Here is an 18,118-nt window from a genome sequence, read left to right as displayed (position 1 = left end):
ACTTCTCGTCGATGCGCTCCACGGGGTCTCTCCCCACATCACCCTTCGAATCCACATTGTCCCTCATCGTGCGCGCGGCGTGTTTTCTCTTCTCTCTCTTTTTTTTCTTTTTTTTGAGATATTTAGGGAAAAAATGCCCCGGAAAAATGAAACGTCATCATTGGCACGGCTCGACCACGTGTCCCGACTACGCAAGAGACAAGGAGAACGCAGTGTGGGGAACGCACGCTGCGCGAACCGTCACCGCGGGTTATTATTTTCCGACGAGCGAGAAAAAAACAAGCACGAGCCCTAGCTTTTAGTTGAATAAACATCGCGCGTATATCGCGCCTAATCTATGCACGCGTGGTATATCTTTCCAGGGAATCGATATCAATTAAACTGGCGCGCTATCGGGATCGTATCGTTGCGTACCATGTCTATCCCGATGAAAGGGAGATTTTCTCTTAGCTATATAATTATAAACATAATAAGATCGAGCCCAGATAAATCTTAGGCAGAATTTGACAAAAATTTGATGAATATCATATTTGCAAATTATAATTATCTCTTGGAATAAAAAAAGATTATAGCATAGATGTATATAATTATGACGGAATGAAATTGCAGAAAGAAACGACGGATATATACATTTCTCGTCTCCACATATACGGCACGTCCCATTTGACGACCATTTATAGAATAACCGGGCATTAGAGGAGTTCTTAGTCGTCTTATTTTATCGACTTGGACCGCGATTATGACGATAACCATCTAACTAGTGTTTTTCGGACTCGGCATCATACACTATTATCACACCACCGCGTCGTAGCGAACGGCGAACACGATACGTTTCATTCGACTATCATCCCTTTCTACTTTCCTACCCTCACTGTTTCTCCCTTTGCCTCGCCTAACTTTTTCGTGCCGCTCATTTTCTGCCAGAAAGCAATATCCCGTTATGGCCAATAAACGCAACCATATCGAAGTAACTGACGATCGTTCGTTTGTGCTCGCGTACGTCGAATGTCCATCGAGATCCGTACCTCTTTTAAGGAACCATTCATCGTTTTTATATCACGAGATTAATAAGAAAATTTAATCGCGCAAGTGACAAATAGAATTCAGATCTCGTTTGGACATCTTTATAATTTTTAATTAAATTTGAACAGAGAGAGAGAGAGAGAGAAAGAAAGCAGCAAAAATATAATACCTTGATTATTATTATTTTTCTAAAATGTTTTATAAAAGTTTATAACGCTTTTATTATATGGTAAATCGTCTACAATATCTGAGATTGCTTTAAGCTTCCGCAGTCTTCGATCGTCTAATTATCTCATCGCTTTATAGCTTCGAATGGACTGAAAAAGAGGCTCTTGAGCGCGAAAGATTTGCGAAGGTGTAGAGTCGCGCGCGCTGTAATGTTCTTGCCTTTTGCCGAGGGTTGGCACCCTCGCGCGCATCGCGTTCTACCCCAGACACACGTATCGGCCGCATTCTCGGCGCTCTCCTCCCAGTCTCTCCCGTGACGGAACACATAATCCTGATATCTGTCGGTTTTCGGGCAATAAAACACGCGTCCCATACAGACGGAGCTCCCCCGAGAATCGCTACTGCTTCCGGCTGATAAAGAAATCTCGCGCGGCGAGATATCCGAATGACGCGCGGCAAACTCCGATGTCATCGACTTTCGTCACTTTTCGTAGATCGATAATCGGACGATGTAACATCGATCGCCAGAGCTCGGAATAGCACAAGAAGAATTTTGTAACTTGAACTTGTCGTAGATTGATATTGAAAAATAAGTATTATTATCGAGAGAGAATACGGTAATTTTAGAGAGATGTAAAGCGCGCCGTCATTTAGATTATTATCCCCGCGTGTCTATCATCGAAAATTACACCTATCGCGACTACGATTGTTCGACACCTCTCCGCCCTTTGATCGAGGTGTCTCGGAATCGTCGCGCTAACGCATTCGCACGCTCCGCAAAGTATCCGGAATAAATCTTTGATGCTACACGGACGATCTTTATTTCGCGACATTACAGTATCGGGTCGCGAGCGGTGCGCTATTCGAAATTATCGATCGTCTTGGAACGGCCTACCCTAAGACCCGATCGAGAGAGACCTCCCTCCTCGCTTCGTGAGTACTTATCGGGCGGGATCGCGGAGCGCACAAAAGATCCGCTCGGTGGCCGCGAGGCAAAACGCCAGGCTATTCGGCTATTACGTTTCTGCATACTGGAGAGAATCCTGTAACCAGATCGGGACGGGGGAGGGGGGGGGGGGAGTCTCGAATGACCCACTCGCTCATCCTGGGATGAAGGAAGAATCCGTGAGGGGGAGGGAGAGACGTAAATATTTTCATATTACTTTACCCATGTAATTCAAGAGTTCTGCGCCGGTCGCTAACGTCTCAGCTCGGTTGAGTCTTGGAGAAGATTCTTGTACGAAAGTCTGTATCTACTCTATACCTGTACTCACATTCGTCTCTTGTATCGGTAACGATACTCGCGATAACTCGTGATCACGAACAATCGTGATAGCATTCTCGCGACAACATGCACGATTTCTCTTTATTTCTCTTTCTCTTCCTCTCTCTCTCTCTCTCTCCTCCTCACACTCTCGAAAATATTGTAAACGCGGCAAACAGAAACGCAACGATGTGCGCGCTGTTGGAAGCGGACGGAGCCCGCGGATAAAGTACACGGCGGATGTTAATAGGATAAATTAGTTTATCCTATGAAAACATCCCGGCGAGAACCGTCGCGTCTCTCTGCACCGCGCGATAGATTCGACCTCGGGCGTTGCCGACTCCATTCGAGAGACGGGGATATACGTTCCATCTCATCGCCGGATGCCTCTACCCTTATCGCGCGCGACGGATCGGATAAAAGAATAATACGCAAAAGCGAAAAAAGCTTTCGACTTTATGACGGTTTATATATGCCGTGTAAAAAGGGGAGACCGAGCTCTCTCTCTCTCTGAAAAATGGTAGGGAAGAGCTGAGGATAAGACGGCTGACCCTCTCGGGATATTTCCACTCGCAAACTGGATTTCGATGACCGATCTCCATTTCCATATGGATCGCCAGCCCAGGGGTGGCGGGAGAAAGCCACGGAGAAGTTGTCACTGGGAAATTGATATTTGAACGAGACCGCAGCCCCGTCGTCAAGCGACGACGAAGGGTGAACGACGAGAATCTTGCTCGTGTCGATTGTCTTAAGAATCGAGGCGAGAATCTTGAAATCGATCGTACGATACGCGTACAACACGCGCGTCCCTTTCTTTCAATATTACGATTTTATACCGTCGACTTTAACTTTCCGTTCAACTACACTGAGATCGATGACGGCGAGCGGAGCACGCGTCGTAATTTTTCTTTCAAGTTGGTTCGAAGCGCGGCGCCCTCCAAAATTAGCATTCGCACAGGATGCACGGTCCAACTACTACTATCGACGTTGCCGCCAACTATAATCGTCCGACTGGGTACGGGCTAAGTGTAATATTATTCAACACACAGCTTTATATGGATATCGAGAGCCGTAGAGCACAGATGCTGTCCGTCGGAGAGGAGCGCGCGAGCGCGCGTTGCTGGAGCGACCGCGGCTTTTCTAGTAGGTGCCTAAGAACCGTCTTTCTCCTTCCCTTCCCTCCCCTAACCCCCGTTACGGATAACGGGTGTTTCAGTTGGTTTTGGACCCTCGAGAACGCTGTCCTGAGGAGATTACGAGCTCGTCCAGACGCAGGCGGACGTCCGTTCGCCTTCACGAATCCTATGTAATTACCGCGTTTACCGCGTTACACGCGTGTATACCCATCTTGCTCCTTTTACGTAAATCGTACCTTCTCAAGCATGTAATGATTCGTGAGCGCGATGTTGACATCGTTTTCACACGATTAATCTACAAATAAGAATAATTGACGAGCGAAACGCGGCACCGCGAGCGAGCGTGTGACAGATAATCGAGAAAAAAAAAAAATTTCTCGTCGAGACGGAAAAATTGTCGGATACACCGATTAACACCGATATCATTCGCCGCGGCCCGGGGGGGCCGAAGCACTTAAAAACGCGCGAGAGAGCAATTAGAAAATTGTTATTTAGTATCGCGCGCGAGAACGGTGATCGTTTAACGAAACCCGAAGGCGAGCCATTATTAATTTTTCCGGAATGTGGAAGCCGGTCATTCTTGGCGCAGCCCGGGGGCCACGAAGGAGAGCGAGTGCTGCAGGTGGCGAGAATGGTCAATATAACCGCAAAATGTAAATCATATTGCTATTCCCGGAGGGCCCCTCCCTCTCTCCTTCGCTCTCGGCTACGGGTATTAAGCACAGTCCGGGTAAGACGGCCTGGCTCTATATTAGTTTCCGCGGGTTTCCTGATTGGATTCGGCTATTACGTTTCCTGGCCCGGCAATTGATTGTTTGCATTCGGTAGACGCGTTGTATATAACCGACCGCAGCACCATCCTCGAGTCATGTCATCCAAGTCACGTATAATTTATTTTTCTATACGAGCAAGTTGTTTTTCTAGAATTACAGATTGCTGAGACTGAAATCTCTATTGTTTGCCGAGAAAAATAAACATGTCAATCGAAGAATCGGGAGATAATCTGATGATAAAACTTGGAAGTTATTCGATATAAAAAAAAAAAAAAAAAAATATCCGCGCGAATATTTCAGAATAAATCAGCCGGTGCTTTCATCGCGACCGCGGTCAAGTAGCCTCGGTACCCGATTTCCGATCTACCCCCGTCGCTGCGGAACTCGATATCGACGATCGAGATCTATCGTGTCCTGTCGGGCAGGCGAACGAACGTTAAACCCACGGTGAACTTCGAGAGAGAGAGAGAGAGAGAGAGAAGGGAAACAGAGAGAGTCCCCGGTCAACGAGTCTTCGACGTGGGGAGTCCACGCCGAGAGCGGTCAGAGGATTTCTGAGCGAGCGCACAGTGGTAGCTGATGTATTTTGACGTACCCGATGAGAGAGGCCGCTCTCTCTGTTGACTGCATTATCTAATGGACCACCCTCTCCGCCTTCATGTCTCTTTCTCTCTCTCTTCCTCCCTCTCTCTGCTTCTCTCGCTCGCCTGTCCGTGTCTCTCTCTTTCTCGCTCGCTCTCGATACACGACTTTCAACTATCTGCGATCTGCCGCATCGACGGACAGCGGTCCCCAACTGCATCGGCTCTGATTTCATAATCGACCGCAAATTTCTTCCCTTTCTTACGCGCCTTGCGTAATCGCCGATGTCATCCTTACGCACACACGCATGTATCGCATGCGGTAGTCAATCCCGACGCGGTAAAATCGCCACGAGGTTCAAATGAAGACACTCGGAATGAGTGTCGGATGGGTAGATGGGTAGACGCGACAGATCGTTCGACATCGCGTTAAAAACAGGAACGCTGAATGACGTATGCACCGGATACCAAAGGATGCAATTACGTTTGATGATAATTAAGATCGAAACGAGATACGTGAGAGGAAGATACGCGCGGATGACGCCGATCTACTCGCTTACGCGAAAATATCGTACGTCGATCAAATGAGGTTTCATCCAATGTTCATAGAAATGTGAGAAAAAAATTGCCGCGTTGAAATCTTTGCATAATATTACCACGATAGGCCGGTTTTATCGGGCAAGTAGTTACGTCGCAGTTACAAGATCAAGTAACGCGCAAAAAGCCCAAGTATCTCTGGCGAGAATCGAGAGGAGGAAAAAAAAAACAGGAAAAGGAAGAAAGAAAGAGAGAGAGAGAGAGAAACAAGCCGTGGAACGGCGGAGCGTTTTTCGCGATCGGCAAAGTATTGTCCATCGACGAACTCCCGCATCTTGTCGGAGCGAGAGCGAGATCGTGCGACCGTGACTCTGAAATCATCCCTATAACCTTAGACCCCCATGCGGCAACGTCCTCCGCGCCCAGCCATCTTCAACACTATTCTGAGATATCCGTGCAATTTCTTTCTCTCTCTTTCTTTCGTATCCGCTATCATCAAATTATTAGTTTCCACTCGACCCCCTATCCTCGTCGCTCGATTGGTACTTCTCAAGGAACGCATTGTATTTCGAGATACAATATTTTCCGTCGAGTTTGCGCGGCGGAATTACGGATGAATTAAAACAATGATCTCGCGTTTATCACGCGGGTTCAGCATTCACAGATGCATCTTCGTGTATATTGCTATAGCCATAAACATAAAATATAAAAAAATAGGAAAATATATTATTACTCGGATATATTATTACTCAGACTATATTGAAAAGAAAACTGCAACAATATAAAAGAACCGTATCTAAGATTATAAGATCGTGAGAATCTGCGTGATCATCTAAAACTCAAGGGGGGCGGGGGGGGGGGGGGAGGTGGAGGAAGGATCGCGTCCTTCGTCGCGACTCATCGCAAGGGAGATATAGTTTTCGTTCTGGCTTGGGCACCGTAGGTGGACAACGTCGTCGGACCTCGGAGAAAGCAAGCAGCCCCATTCGGGGCAATTCTTTGCCGGCTCGCATGTATCCTTAGTATGCAACGTATGCAGTCGGTTGTTACCGAAGGAGTGGTTTGCTGAGCGGCCAATGGCGAGTGCTCGAGCTAATTCTAGGGTGCCGCCGCCGCGCCATCTTTGCATCATAATGCTGTCCCCCCCGTACCCCGGCGCTCGCTCAATCCTCTCCCCGTCTCTCCTCACCGACCCTCTCGTCACTGCGAGAAGTCTGCCCCCCCCCCCTCCCTCTTCCTCCCTGCCGCCCGTCATCCCGCAACCTTCTCTTCCCTCTACCCTCCTCGTCCTCCCGTCTCCCCACCCTCTTCCACTTTCTCTCCACCCTTGTTCCGTTTCACGTAGGAAAGAGAGAAAGGGAGAGAAGGCGAAGAAAACGAAACATCGGGTGAAAGAGCGAGAAAGGGAGAGAGAACGAAAGAAAAGGAACGAAGAGAAACGTCTCGGAGGCGCGTTATGCCAAAGTGGATAAGGAAAAGAGTGAGAGAGGGAGACGAAGTACGTAGACAGGGAGGAAAAGGAGGGGCACACAGTTGTGGCAAAGAGGTAGAAGGGACGAAGGGGTTGTCTGCGCCTTGTCTGCCGGGAATCAATCACGTATCAGTGATGCTCAACCGGTGGCCACCTGCGAGAGACGATCGATAGGATCGCGATGGTACATCGATGGCATCCGCCGGTTATTTCGCGCCTCGGAACGACCGCATCCGTGGACGTTCAATTTGATACAGATGAGGAGAGACCTCCGAGAGATCTCCGATGAGCGACGAGGCGCCTCTGTTACGACGCTTGATCGCACCAGCAGCGAGAGGATTCAAGGGAAGAAGGGAAATGATATTTCTCCCGCGCGATTCCACGATGTGCGTGTGGCCGAATAAGAAATATATTTGCATCTAAAGTGGATGGATGCTTTTTTGCGCGAGCTCTCGACGATCTACTTTCACGGCGGCAATATGATCTCTGATTACCGTTCCAGAAATGACGCCCGAGTGGAGGGCGATTAAAGCCGCGTGCCTAATCTCCATGCTATACCGAAGCAAAAGCGACGGTAAGGTAAGGTAATGTCGTCGTACTCGAGGACGCCCAAGGCGACGTGATACCTACGCCTCGCGCTACCGTCTTACCTGTCAGAGTGTAAGATGTTAAATCGAGAGGGAGAGAATAGCTACCGTCTTTCGCCTTTCAGAAGAATCGCGGCAGATTCATCTCGATGCACCGACTATACAAAGAATGCAGACGAAGACATGTTGGATCTCTGAAATCTCATTTATAAATTATCGATATCGAAAAGAATTAAATAATGATTTAATTATTTTCTTCAGTATATATCTTTTTTTAATCTTGGATAACTCAAAGCACGCATACATTGCGATATTATTGTCACTTTTAAGACCGTCTCAATAGATTGAAGGAATGAAATCACGGAGGCAGCGTTCCTTCGATCCGGTCCTAATCTTTCTGCCCCCTTTTCTACCTTTTCGCGGGGATCAAATCGCGCGCAAGAACCGGTCATCGTCTCGATGGTAGGACGCGCCGCGTTCCATTATTCGTTTAACTCGGCGTAAGGAGGATTCGGAGAAGGATTGAGGCAGGATCGTCGTCGAACAAAGCCAGAGTTCGCGAGGAGAGATCGAGTCAAACGCGTCGATGAATCCCGGGAGAAGACACAATGGCCGGACGCGCCGGTTCACAATGACGGAAAATAATTAAAGCGGGTAGAGAGAGAGAGAGAGACAGAGGAAGCCTCGTTCTCCTCTCTTTCAAAGATGCCGACGCGCTGGCTCTCGAACGATCAAACCGATCGGCCTGTACGTATCTCAGCGAACCTTGTATATAGCCGTGTCGAATGCTCATCTCTCCTATACATGTACATATTTAACGCCGCGCGTGCGTATGAGAGTTTCAAACGCAAATCTGTGTGCGCGCATCACGGCGGATTGATTTCACGTATATCGGCAACAAGGAACGAGACATTGAAATCCGGGAAAGAAGTATAAAAGTTTGGCAACGCTTCTCCGCGCCACAATCATAAATAAAGTACAAAGAAAAATATTTTACGGTAAATTAAGAATCTATTCTAGGCTTAACTAAACCACTTTCTTCATTCTGTACTGAATTCATATCGTAGGATGAAATTCATATTTCGAGAGATAAAGTACAAATTTTATTATTCTTTTATAATACACATTCTCTCTCTTATGTTTTACTTTACATAGTTAATTATTTATCTCAACGAGATACAAGCATCATCATTAATGAAATAATCCAAAGACTGATAAATAATTAAGTACAGAGAATGCGATCTTTCTTTTCTAAAAAAAAAAAAAAAAAAAAAGAACAAACATTACGCGTTTGCATAAATTTACATTTGCTTAATGTTCACATTTATTACGTGGATACAGGAGTCGGAAGACTCCTTGTATCTTTTTAGCGGCGTGACTCATTGAGAGAAATCGATAAACGATTCGTCTCGAACGTTCGACTCGACCGGCTACCGTCGGATCCGCGCACGGTAGCTGACGAGACGATCGGACCCCCGCTTAGGCGTATACTTTGAGTTTTGGGGCCCGCCGTGCGCGGTGTGAAACCCCCCGCTGTAGAATGATACGCCAGGATAATTCTATCGGACTTTGACCACGCCGGGGTTCCGCCACCTGGGGAACAGAGATGGTCAGCGTGAATTTGGCGCGCGTTCTCATCGTATCGCACCACGGAACGCGTATCGACATATCCACATTCGCGAAACATACGATGCGTTATAGTAATATTTATCGACATCGTCTGCGAGATGTCGCATTGATGTTTTTAATCACGCGATTGCGTTATCTTTTTCTGCTTACAGTGGTTTATCAGAAACGGCTAAAGAAGGAACGGAGAGCGAGGAAACGGTTGCAGGAACAATTGGACCTGGAGATTAAGAGGCGCACACAATTGGAAGAGGCTCTCAAAGCCACGGGAGCATCCTCGGAACAAGTCAGAGCGATCACAGGTAAGTACGAATCGCTTTTTCTACGGAGAAAAACTTTTACGGCGAAAATTTCGAGATTAAAATACATTATCGAAAATCGCGTACGAAGATTTAAAAAAAAAAAAAAATTTAAGAAATGTTGTTTCTTAAAAATATTACTTTTGCCGTGAAAACTTCTTGACAATATCTATCTTCGACACCACTACGTGCCAGGAAATAACATCACGATTTTCATCGCGTAGATTAGACTGCAGGCTATCGCTGCAAATGGACGGGTTTTCTTAGGATTTCTCAAGCTCGTCGTCAGTCTCTTCGTTAAGAGCCCCGGGGCCATCGGTGATCTCGGAATAAATTAATTAATACGCCGAGGCAGAGCAAACAGCCTGACACCCGGCAGAATATGATTCCTTACTTATCCCCCTGCCGGCGATGCAATCCCTCTCCGTCGTCGAGCTGGCTGATGGCAGCCTCCTTCCCTCCCTGCAACCCTCTCTCCCCCTCTTCCCATCGTTTCACCGGCACCTTGACTAGGCATCGCGCGTCTCGCCCCATGATCCTCCGGCAGTAGAAGTAGCAGCAACAAGCGGCACGCCACCCTTCTTCCTGTCACTACCAAAACTCAAACGCGAAACCCTTTAAGTGAAATCTCTTATTTCGATATAATGTTTCGTCCTGGCCTCACCTCCCCCTTCTCCCCTTCACCACCATCTCTTCCACTTCATCGTTTTCGCGTTACCTCTCCGTCCGTCGCTGCCGCCGCCGTTGCTGTTGTTGCTGCTGCTGCTGCTGCTGCTGTTGCTGCTGCTGCTGCCGCCGCCGCCGCCGTCGTCGCCGGTACCGCTGATTAATCCTGTCAAACCCAGAGAAGAGAGTCGCGATACTAATTTCGAATCAAACGGCACGCCACTCCGCCACTTTGGCGTCGATTTCGGGGTGAGTCACGAAAGATGATTACGATCTTATGGAATAGCTTGGCTACCATTTTTCTACCTCAAAAATTCACCGCTCGTTCTTTTCGAAAATGTTGTTTGTTAATAAATCGAAAGTTTCAAAGACGAAAATGTTGTTACGTGTATAATAATCGCGATAATCGAGCGGCTACCATTTTTTTTTTTTTTACGCAGAAAACGTCACGGCGGAAGCGCGCACGAGTTCGGAAGCGCCGGAGGGTAGCCCGGTGCATTCCCAGTCGCAACAGCAGCCTTCGCAGCAACAGCCGTCGCAGCAACCCCTTCAGCAGCAGCAAACAGCGGCCCAGCAGTACCGGGAGGCGCAAGTGCCGCGTCCGTCTCAGCAGCCGTCGACGCCGGAGAAGCCCGCATGGGGATACGGGCTGGATCTCATCGGTAGCCAGGCGTCGGCTTTCTGGCAAAACTACCAAGGTCAGTCTCTCAACGGCACGCTATTTCACCCTCGTCTTCGTACACTGTCGATTCCCACGGTGTTTCCACGGAACCTCGCGCGAGCCGGAAAAATAAACAGGCGATACTTAAGCCACTTATCGTTAACGGAAGATCGCAGTATCGCTTTATCATTCCCGCCTCAGCTTCTTCTTCTTCTTCTTCTTCCTTCCTGATGTCTCAAAATATTCACCGCGTGTCTTACGCGAGTCTGCCAAAGAAATTCTAAAACGCGAAAGTTGTTTGACGAGAGAAAATAAAACTACTCGAGAAAGAGCTAGCATGTAAACTACATTGTAAAGTTTGCGGTAATACGAGAAAGTAGGAGTCGCGTGTTGAGAACTTGAAGTCAGGGGTAGCACGGGGAGAGGAGAAAAGGCGATGAAGATCCAGCGGCGGGATCCGCTAATTCGGATAATCGCATTCCCGTATTAGGATCCACCCAATTTTTCTGATCTTCCGGCCGAGTGCTTTCGATCCTCTATTACCCTGACAAAAAAAAAAAAAAAAAGGAAAAAAGAGAGAAAAGAGAAGGGAGGAGATCGACCCCGAGGGCGAGGGAGACAACGGAGCGGAGGTGTGTGTCGTGGTGGTATCGTGCAAAGTAAATTATTCGAAAGATCTCGAGCGAGAGCAATCACGCCGCCGGCAATAACAACCCCGTGCAGGGTGGGAGAGGAGAAGGAGAGAGAGAGAGAGAGAGAGAGAAGGAGGGGGTGGGGGAGGAAGGAACCGAGTTGGCCCTGACGAGGAAACACGAGGTATTTGAATAGGGTCCCGCAGCCACCCGGGCATCATGATGCGGAATCCATTTGCAATAAACAACGGAGATTTAGACGGGGGTGACGCGCGGGAGAGGAGAGACAACGACGAGCGACGCAGTATCGCAAGAGCGAGAGGGCAGGAGGGGTGGCCATCGAGAGGGAACACGGGGAAAGAGGTAGTTCGACGTAACGTCGTCTGAGGTAGGTACTTACGCCACTGAGGGGACCTCGGAGAGGGACAGGGAGGGGGGGGGGGGCGCCGCCGCCGCGTCTTCGAGTCATGCATTCTATACGAACGGTGGCTCTCATTCCCGTCACGTGGCGACCGATAAAAGAAACACATCTTTTGCGATATACCGATATACCTTCGTGATATAACGGATTTATTTGAAAATCACTTTAAATGTGGTTGCGAAAAAATAAATAAATTCATGTGTTAATCATACTTCGAGTTCGGATCAATTTTTTGAGAATCGAGATCTTTCGCTTTAGCCGTACCTAAATCCTCCGTCTGTATACTAGGTACTTATACCTACAAATCTTTTCGAGGGAAAAACCTTTGACTCTAGCAATATCCTTCCTCGATCTGTCGGTCGGTCATACGATTGCTATCTCGCTCGAGTCTCATGTAGCTCATTCGCATGAGCGCCACTGAGTGTAATGCAGAGTTTATGCACATCTCTCGCAAGTAAGGAAGGAGCCGTAATTTCCCCGGCGGCCACCGCGGCTCTCGGTGGCGTTACCTGGCCTCCCTCCTTCTTCCACTCACGTCGTTCCCTCCGCGCTTCCCTTAAACCTCCTCCAGCCCCCTTTAACCCCGCCGCCTTTACTTCGCATCGCTTCGCTCTCTTCTTCCCTTCCTCCCTCTCGCACGCGTACATACACGCATGCATACGGGACATGCGCGTATATATACATACGTATATATGTATGACGCGCGATTCCTCTACGTTCACCATCCGTAGAGTACGACGAAGTACTCTGCCACGCTTTAATATTCAGACTATATGCAATAATTTCGCAGCAACCATAATCTCGCCCCCTACCCGCGCCCACCTCGTCCCTCCCTCCCGATTTTGCAGCACTCTCGCTTTCTCTGTCGCTCCGACACTCTCTTTTGTCCTCCTCCACAAACCATCGTCTTCAGCTTCGCCGTCTCTACCGTTTATTCCCGCCTGCCTGCCTTGCTTCCCCTGTATTCCTGCCTCCTCCTTCCCCTTCTTTCCTGCGTTCGATCGTGTTTCTTTCACTGCACGTAGAGACACGGCACGTTCGAACACACATCTACGAGAGATGATCTGAGATTGCTCCACGGTGTGCATCGTACCTTCATCTTCCACTCTGCGACCGCAATTATTCTAAATCGCCGCGCGGACATTAATATTTGATGGACGAAGTCTTGGAGAATTATTTCAAAATGAAGATAATCGCGATCGGGACATCGAGGCGCGCCATTTTTCATTGGTATCTCGTGAGATCAACGTCAGCATACAGCTACGGTTACAACGTCCTTAAATGACTACACTCTTTTATTCTTTACACACTGCACTCGAACGCTCCCACAAATAAATTAACCTTGAATATACCGAGTGATCTACAAACTTAAAAAGGGAAAAGAAGATATTGGACGTTGCGTTGAGAGAAGTAAAAAGTTTTAAGCGACAGTCTCGCAAATCGAGCGTGTCGCCTCGGGAAGAAAAATAACGATGACGACGACGACGACGATGTACGCGGTTCTGTTGAACGCCAGATTATTTTCAGCTTTCCCGCCGCCAACGCGGCCGAGAAAATGCGAGCGTCGCACCTGTGCGTACACGTGCGTAGACAATTACGCGAAAGACAATAACCCCCGTGTGCAAGAGTGATAAAGCGTGACGCGCGTGTACGAGCAATATAAAGGAAGCGTCGACGTGGGCGGCAAGTTGGTAGGGCTAGGGGAGTGAGGGGGAAACTAGGGGTTTGAAAACGTCCCCCTCGTCCTGAATATATCCGTGAGACACGACGACGTGGTTTTCCGGCGAACAAGCCGAGACAGGAGAAATCGGGAAGGTTGATGGGAAGCAGGGGTAGCGGGAAGTAGAGTTTCTATCTATACGCGGTGCTAGTTTGCGTGGTTGTAGTTGAGTAGGTAGGTGTTGTCAGGAATATTGGGGTTGCATTAAGACTCTCTCCGTACGGCGATTGCGAGATATGACTTCGTTGGGGAGTTTTCTTCTGCTTATGCATTCCGAAAAATGACGAATAGCAAATAAATCTCAGGGATACGTGGTATAAATTTTAATAATCAACTTGATTATAATTGATTTGAATATTACGATAAAGAAATGGAATAACTATCGATGTTGTTTTCGGAACCCCTTAAATTCGCCTATACATATACGAAAGAGAGGAAGAGAGAAATCTGCCCCGACTTATGATTTTGCGTTGCCGCGGGCGCCGATTGGAAGGCGCGCGGATTGCGAGGGGATTAAATTCGTTATTGGAGAGCCGCGACGCGAATGGCGTACTGAAGAGAGAGATTTATGCGCGGGAAAAAGAACAATTACCGAGTGAATCGATCATTCTCGATATAGCCTGTTTATTTATTTTATTTTATTTTATTTTTTTTTCCAAACAATATTGACGACGTCGCTGAAGCAGACTTCATCGACAAGTCGACCGAACCGCGCATTAATGTCGCGTTTATATCGCTCCGAATAAATTTCGAAACTCTTTTCGCCAAACCTACATCTTTCTCGAGATATACATAAAGAGAAGAAGAGGGACTGCATTCTCACTCTAGTGTTGCAATTTCGCTATATATAGAGAAGAGAAGCGCGCGGTAGAAAAATTAAAAGAGATAGAAGAAGAAGGTTACAGTTTGATTGCAGCCAACGGAAATTTGAAATTATAAGAGTCGCGCGAGATACGAAAGCCGGGGAAAGAGATTTCTCTCCGTTTCCCTCTTCCCTCCCCTCCTTCGCTATTCTCTCCTCTCGGTTCTTTCGCTTTTTGTGTCTCCGCGCTGCTCCGTGCGGCTCCTTGATTCATATAATTTCACGGTCGGCTTGACGCTCAAGCGCCTATCCCCACCTTTATTCGCATCTTTCGTTCAACCCTCCTCCTCATCTTTTGCTCTCTATCTCTTCCCTTTATCTCTGCCCCGTCTGCTGCCGCCGCTCCTCGCCGCTCTTCGAACCTCGTCTGCTTTACATAAAGATCAGAGCATTAAAAACGCGATGCTACACGAAATCAACCCTCTAGATGCCCCTCGTCCATCCCCATTCCGCGCGCTCCATATCATTTTTTGCTCGCGGAACGTCGCTAACCCTCGGGCCCCGATTCTCGAGAGCATTCAGCCAATTACCGTCGCTTCGATGTGATACTTAAATTGCTTTTTTCGCCGCTCGCGCAAGAACGAAACATGCCGAGTGCACTCGATCACGTTGACGATTATATCCGATATCCGGCGCCGCCGCGGCAAGCCCGGTTAAATCCCAAGGACGTCGTCTTCGGGCGGATTCGCGGGAGAAGAGCTCTCTCTCTCTCTCTCTCTTTTACGCTGCGTAATCGCAAAAACTCCCGATGGGATGTGGACCGCGTGCGTCCGGCGAGAGTGCTTATCAATCGCGCGTTATTGGCCTTCTTCGCGGAATCCCATCTAGCCAGGATCGGTAGATGTAATAATGAAGCTCGTACGAAGCGGCACACGATGTATTCTCGATCCCGAGCGAACAATGCGCGGAAGTTTTTCCAGTTCTTGCGAGATTCCCGAGACCGCGCGATCGCGCCCCTTCTCTCGTATTCTCGTCCTGTCCTCGTTTCGATTCGGTTCGTTTTCTTCTTCTCTACCCGGGAGAGAGGCAAGGTGGCCTCTCCTCGCGGCCGTATTGTGCCGGAGTTAATTACGTGCGGATAAACGCGAAGTCATAGAGGGGGCGAGCCACTCGTGGTCCTTCTTTTTCATCGGACGTCTTTTTTAGGGACCCTCGCCTCGCGTCGCGTCGCGCCGTCACCTCTTTCCCCCCCCCCCACCCCCCCTCTTCTCCCAAAAAGATGGGCCGATATAGTGGCACACAATACGAACCGTTTAGGGCCCCAACCGGGAGCCTCGTACAGGCTCGGTCTGAAATTGTTTTCATTGTCCGGACGATTTGTCAGGGTGTGTAAGACGGTAGCGAGACTATTAGCGGCTCATTCTTCCTGGACTCCCGAGATGCACCGTCCGCAAAATTCCACGTCGATCGAACGTCGAGCTCGCTTCTTTCTTCATTCGATACGCTGCGTGCGCAACGATACCCGCGAGAAATCGCGAATCCGGATTTTCGAGTCGTTGTCGCGCCACGCACGTCACTTTCTTACGCCGATGGACTGGCAGACAATACGATGGCGAATGTCCGCCGAGTTATTAGAACGGAGCACAATGACGCGAACCTCGCGAAATAAAAAAAATACTCTTGCGATCAATCGGATCGCTTTTTGCAGCCTTTATCTCGGCTCGATGCAGCGAAAGGGCATATTCATAATCGTTCCGAGTGAGGTAAGAAAGTTTTCTTAAATCGTGCCGGAGGTGCCTTCCCTTCCCTATCCACTCACCCTTCTTCGTCGAACGAGCGAGCGGCGTTATATCTGGAGCAGTTAAATTGTCATTTGGATATCAAAGGGACGCGACACCCCGCGCGCGGATAAGGGCGCGAGAGGTAATTTGGCTCAGCGAAATGCAAACATTGCCCTCCGCGTGCCCCAAAGTCGTGGAATATAACGGCCCCGACGAACGCACGAATTCACACCCACGTGCCACGAAACAGCCCTCAGCTATTGTTGCTCAAAGCATAATGGAATCTCGGCCCCGCCGTCTCTAGTCCCGGTACAGGCGGTAAAGATGAAGCGAGATAGGGAAAGGGAGAAAGAGAGAGCACCGACTTCAATGCCGACTTCTCTCGCACGTCCGCTCGCGCTGGTTAACCGGGACTTAATGGCCTCGCAATTGGATTTTACCATTGCTCTTTGCCCAAGGAGGCGCCATTTCACGCTTACCGATCAGATTCGCGTCCCTTCGTCGCGCCACGTGATATTCGTCACCGTCCTTCCGCTTAATCCTCCGCTTATGTGATTTTCATACCGTAACCGACGATCGACCAACGGATTACGAAGAGCTCTTTTTTTTTCTCTTACTAGAAAAATAATAAAAAATAAAACTTGGAAATTTTTCGAGATACTCTTGAGCTCGAACTTTTATATAATTCATCTAGTAAAGCTAATATATATTAATTTAAACGTCAATTAGACATCTCGATTATTAGAATATAATAATTTACTTTTTTCCTCGACACAGAATAGCGAATAATTTCAATTTCAGCAGTATCCATTGCATAAATCGTTCGAAAGAACGAAGAGATACGACGGAAGGAGCGAGACACGTGTGCCCGGTTAATTCGACGCGATATCATTAAAGGGACATTTTCCAGTTTTCACCCTAATCCTTACGAAATTCAGTGAGCAAACTCGCGGCCCTTTCACGCCTGCCTTCGTGCGTTATCCGGCTCGTCCCTTTTCCTCTCCCCCTGTTGCGCGCGAATGACGGTAGCTGTCGGTTTTGCACTAATTACCGCTTCGTTTTATCCTTCGCGCGCGTGGTTCACGCCTCGTCGAATCCGCGCGTCCGTGCGCGTTGCTGCGAGAGCCGACAGACTTCTCTCTCCTCGAGGCGATATCTTCAATACAGCCGGGGCAGCGGAGCGCGTTATCCGAACGCCGATATTAATCTCGAGCCGCGAGAACGCTAGTGAGAGGTCGCATTATGCGCGTAGATTACATAGTAGGATATAGTATTGTATTATGTAGACTATATTATAAATGCCCTGTCATACATGTATTGTATAAACACACGCTCTTTTTCTTTCTCTTTCTCTATATAGTTCGGTCTATCAATTTTTCTTCTCCTTTTTTTGTCGCAGAATCATTGGTACAGGAACTCGAGCTGGAGAGAAAATCGCGGCAGCACCAAGCGGCTGAGAGGGACCAAGTCAAGTCTCCTCTTCAAGGTGCGTTTAGCAAAAACACGAAATAGCTATCGTTACGCGCGTACGTACTTCGTAGAGTTTAAAATTAAAAAAAAAAAAATAAGAGGTCTCATTCCCCCTTCTTTTCTTCGTGCCATTGCGTCGGCAAACTTTACGACGATACATCTCTCGGAACATCTCTTTCTCAAGTTCATCGCATTCGCGTTGAGCGCGGGTTTTCGTGCAGCGCGCATAGAGAGCGATTTCTTGCTATACGGAATAAAGTTCGGATCTTTAATTAGAAACTCTTCAGAGGCGGTCGCGTCCCTCAGAGAGGGGGGGCGGGGGTGAGACGGCGGTTCTTGCAAAGGCGTCAGCGGCATAGCCACGGCATATTCGAAACTTGGCCTCGCTCTCCTCCGTGGAAACTTGTCCGAAGGAAGTTTCCAACTCGCGCAAAAACTATATCCGTAGCGCGATTTCGATGCTCCAAGGCCCCGGCCGGCGTGACGTTGCACGTAAATAA

At 48.4% G+C, this 18,118-nt stretch overlaps 1 protein-coding gene across 8 annotated transcripts in view; it reads left to right on the top strand.

Annotated features, from left to right (window-relative positions):
• Window positions 1-18,118, top strand: part of Dac (dachshund family transcription factor) — a 183,995-nt gene that overhangs the window by 162,247 nt on the left and 3,630 nt on the right. For 4 of the 8 annotated variants that reach the window (XM_070308748.1, XM_070308739.1, XM_070308730.1 and 1 more), the window contains 3 exons: window positions 9,322-9,468; window positions 10,572-10,829; window positions 17,548-17,634. In XM_070308748.1, the coding sequence (XP_070164849.1) occupies window positions 9,322-9,468; window positions 10,572-10,829; window positions 17,548-17,634 (492 nt within the window). Of the gene's footprint in view, window positions 1-9,321; window positions 9,469-9,689; window positions 10,381-10,571; window positions 10,830-17,547; window positions 17,635-18,118 lie in introns of those variants that run through there. The other 4 variants (XR_011447963.1, XM_070308765.1, XM_070308756.1 and 1 more) reach the window with 4 other exon arrangements.

The sequence above is a fragment of the Polyergus mexicanus genome, unplaced genomic scaffold, assembly GCF_030449975.1.
Source record: "Polyergus mexicanus isolate NDT 795.1 unplaced genomic scaffold, iyPolMexi1.0 SCAF_2, whole genome shotgun sequence".
Lineage (NCBI taxonomy): Eukaryota > Metazoa > Arthropoda > Insecta > Hymenoptera > Formicidae > Polyergus > Polyergus mexicanus.
This window is presented reverse-complemented; position numbering and strand designations above follow the sequence as displayed.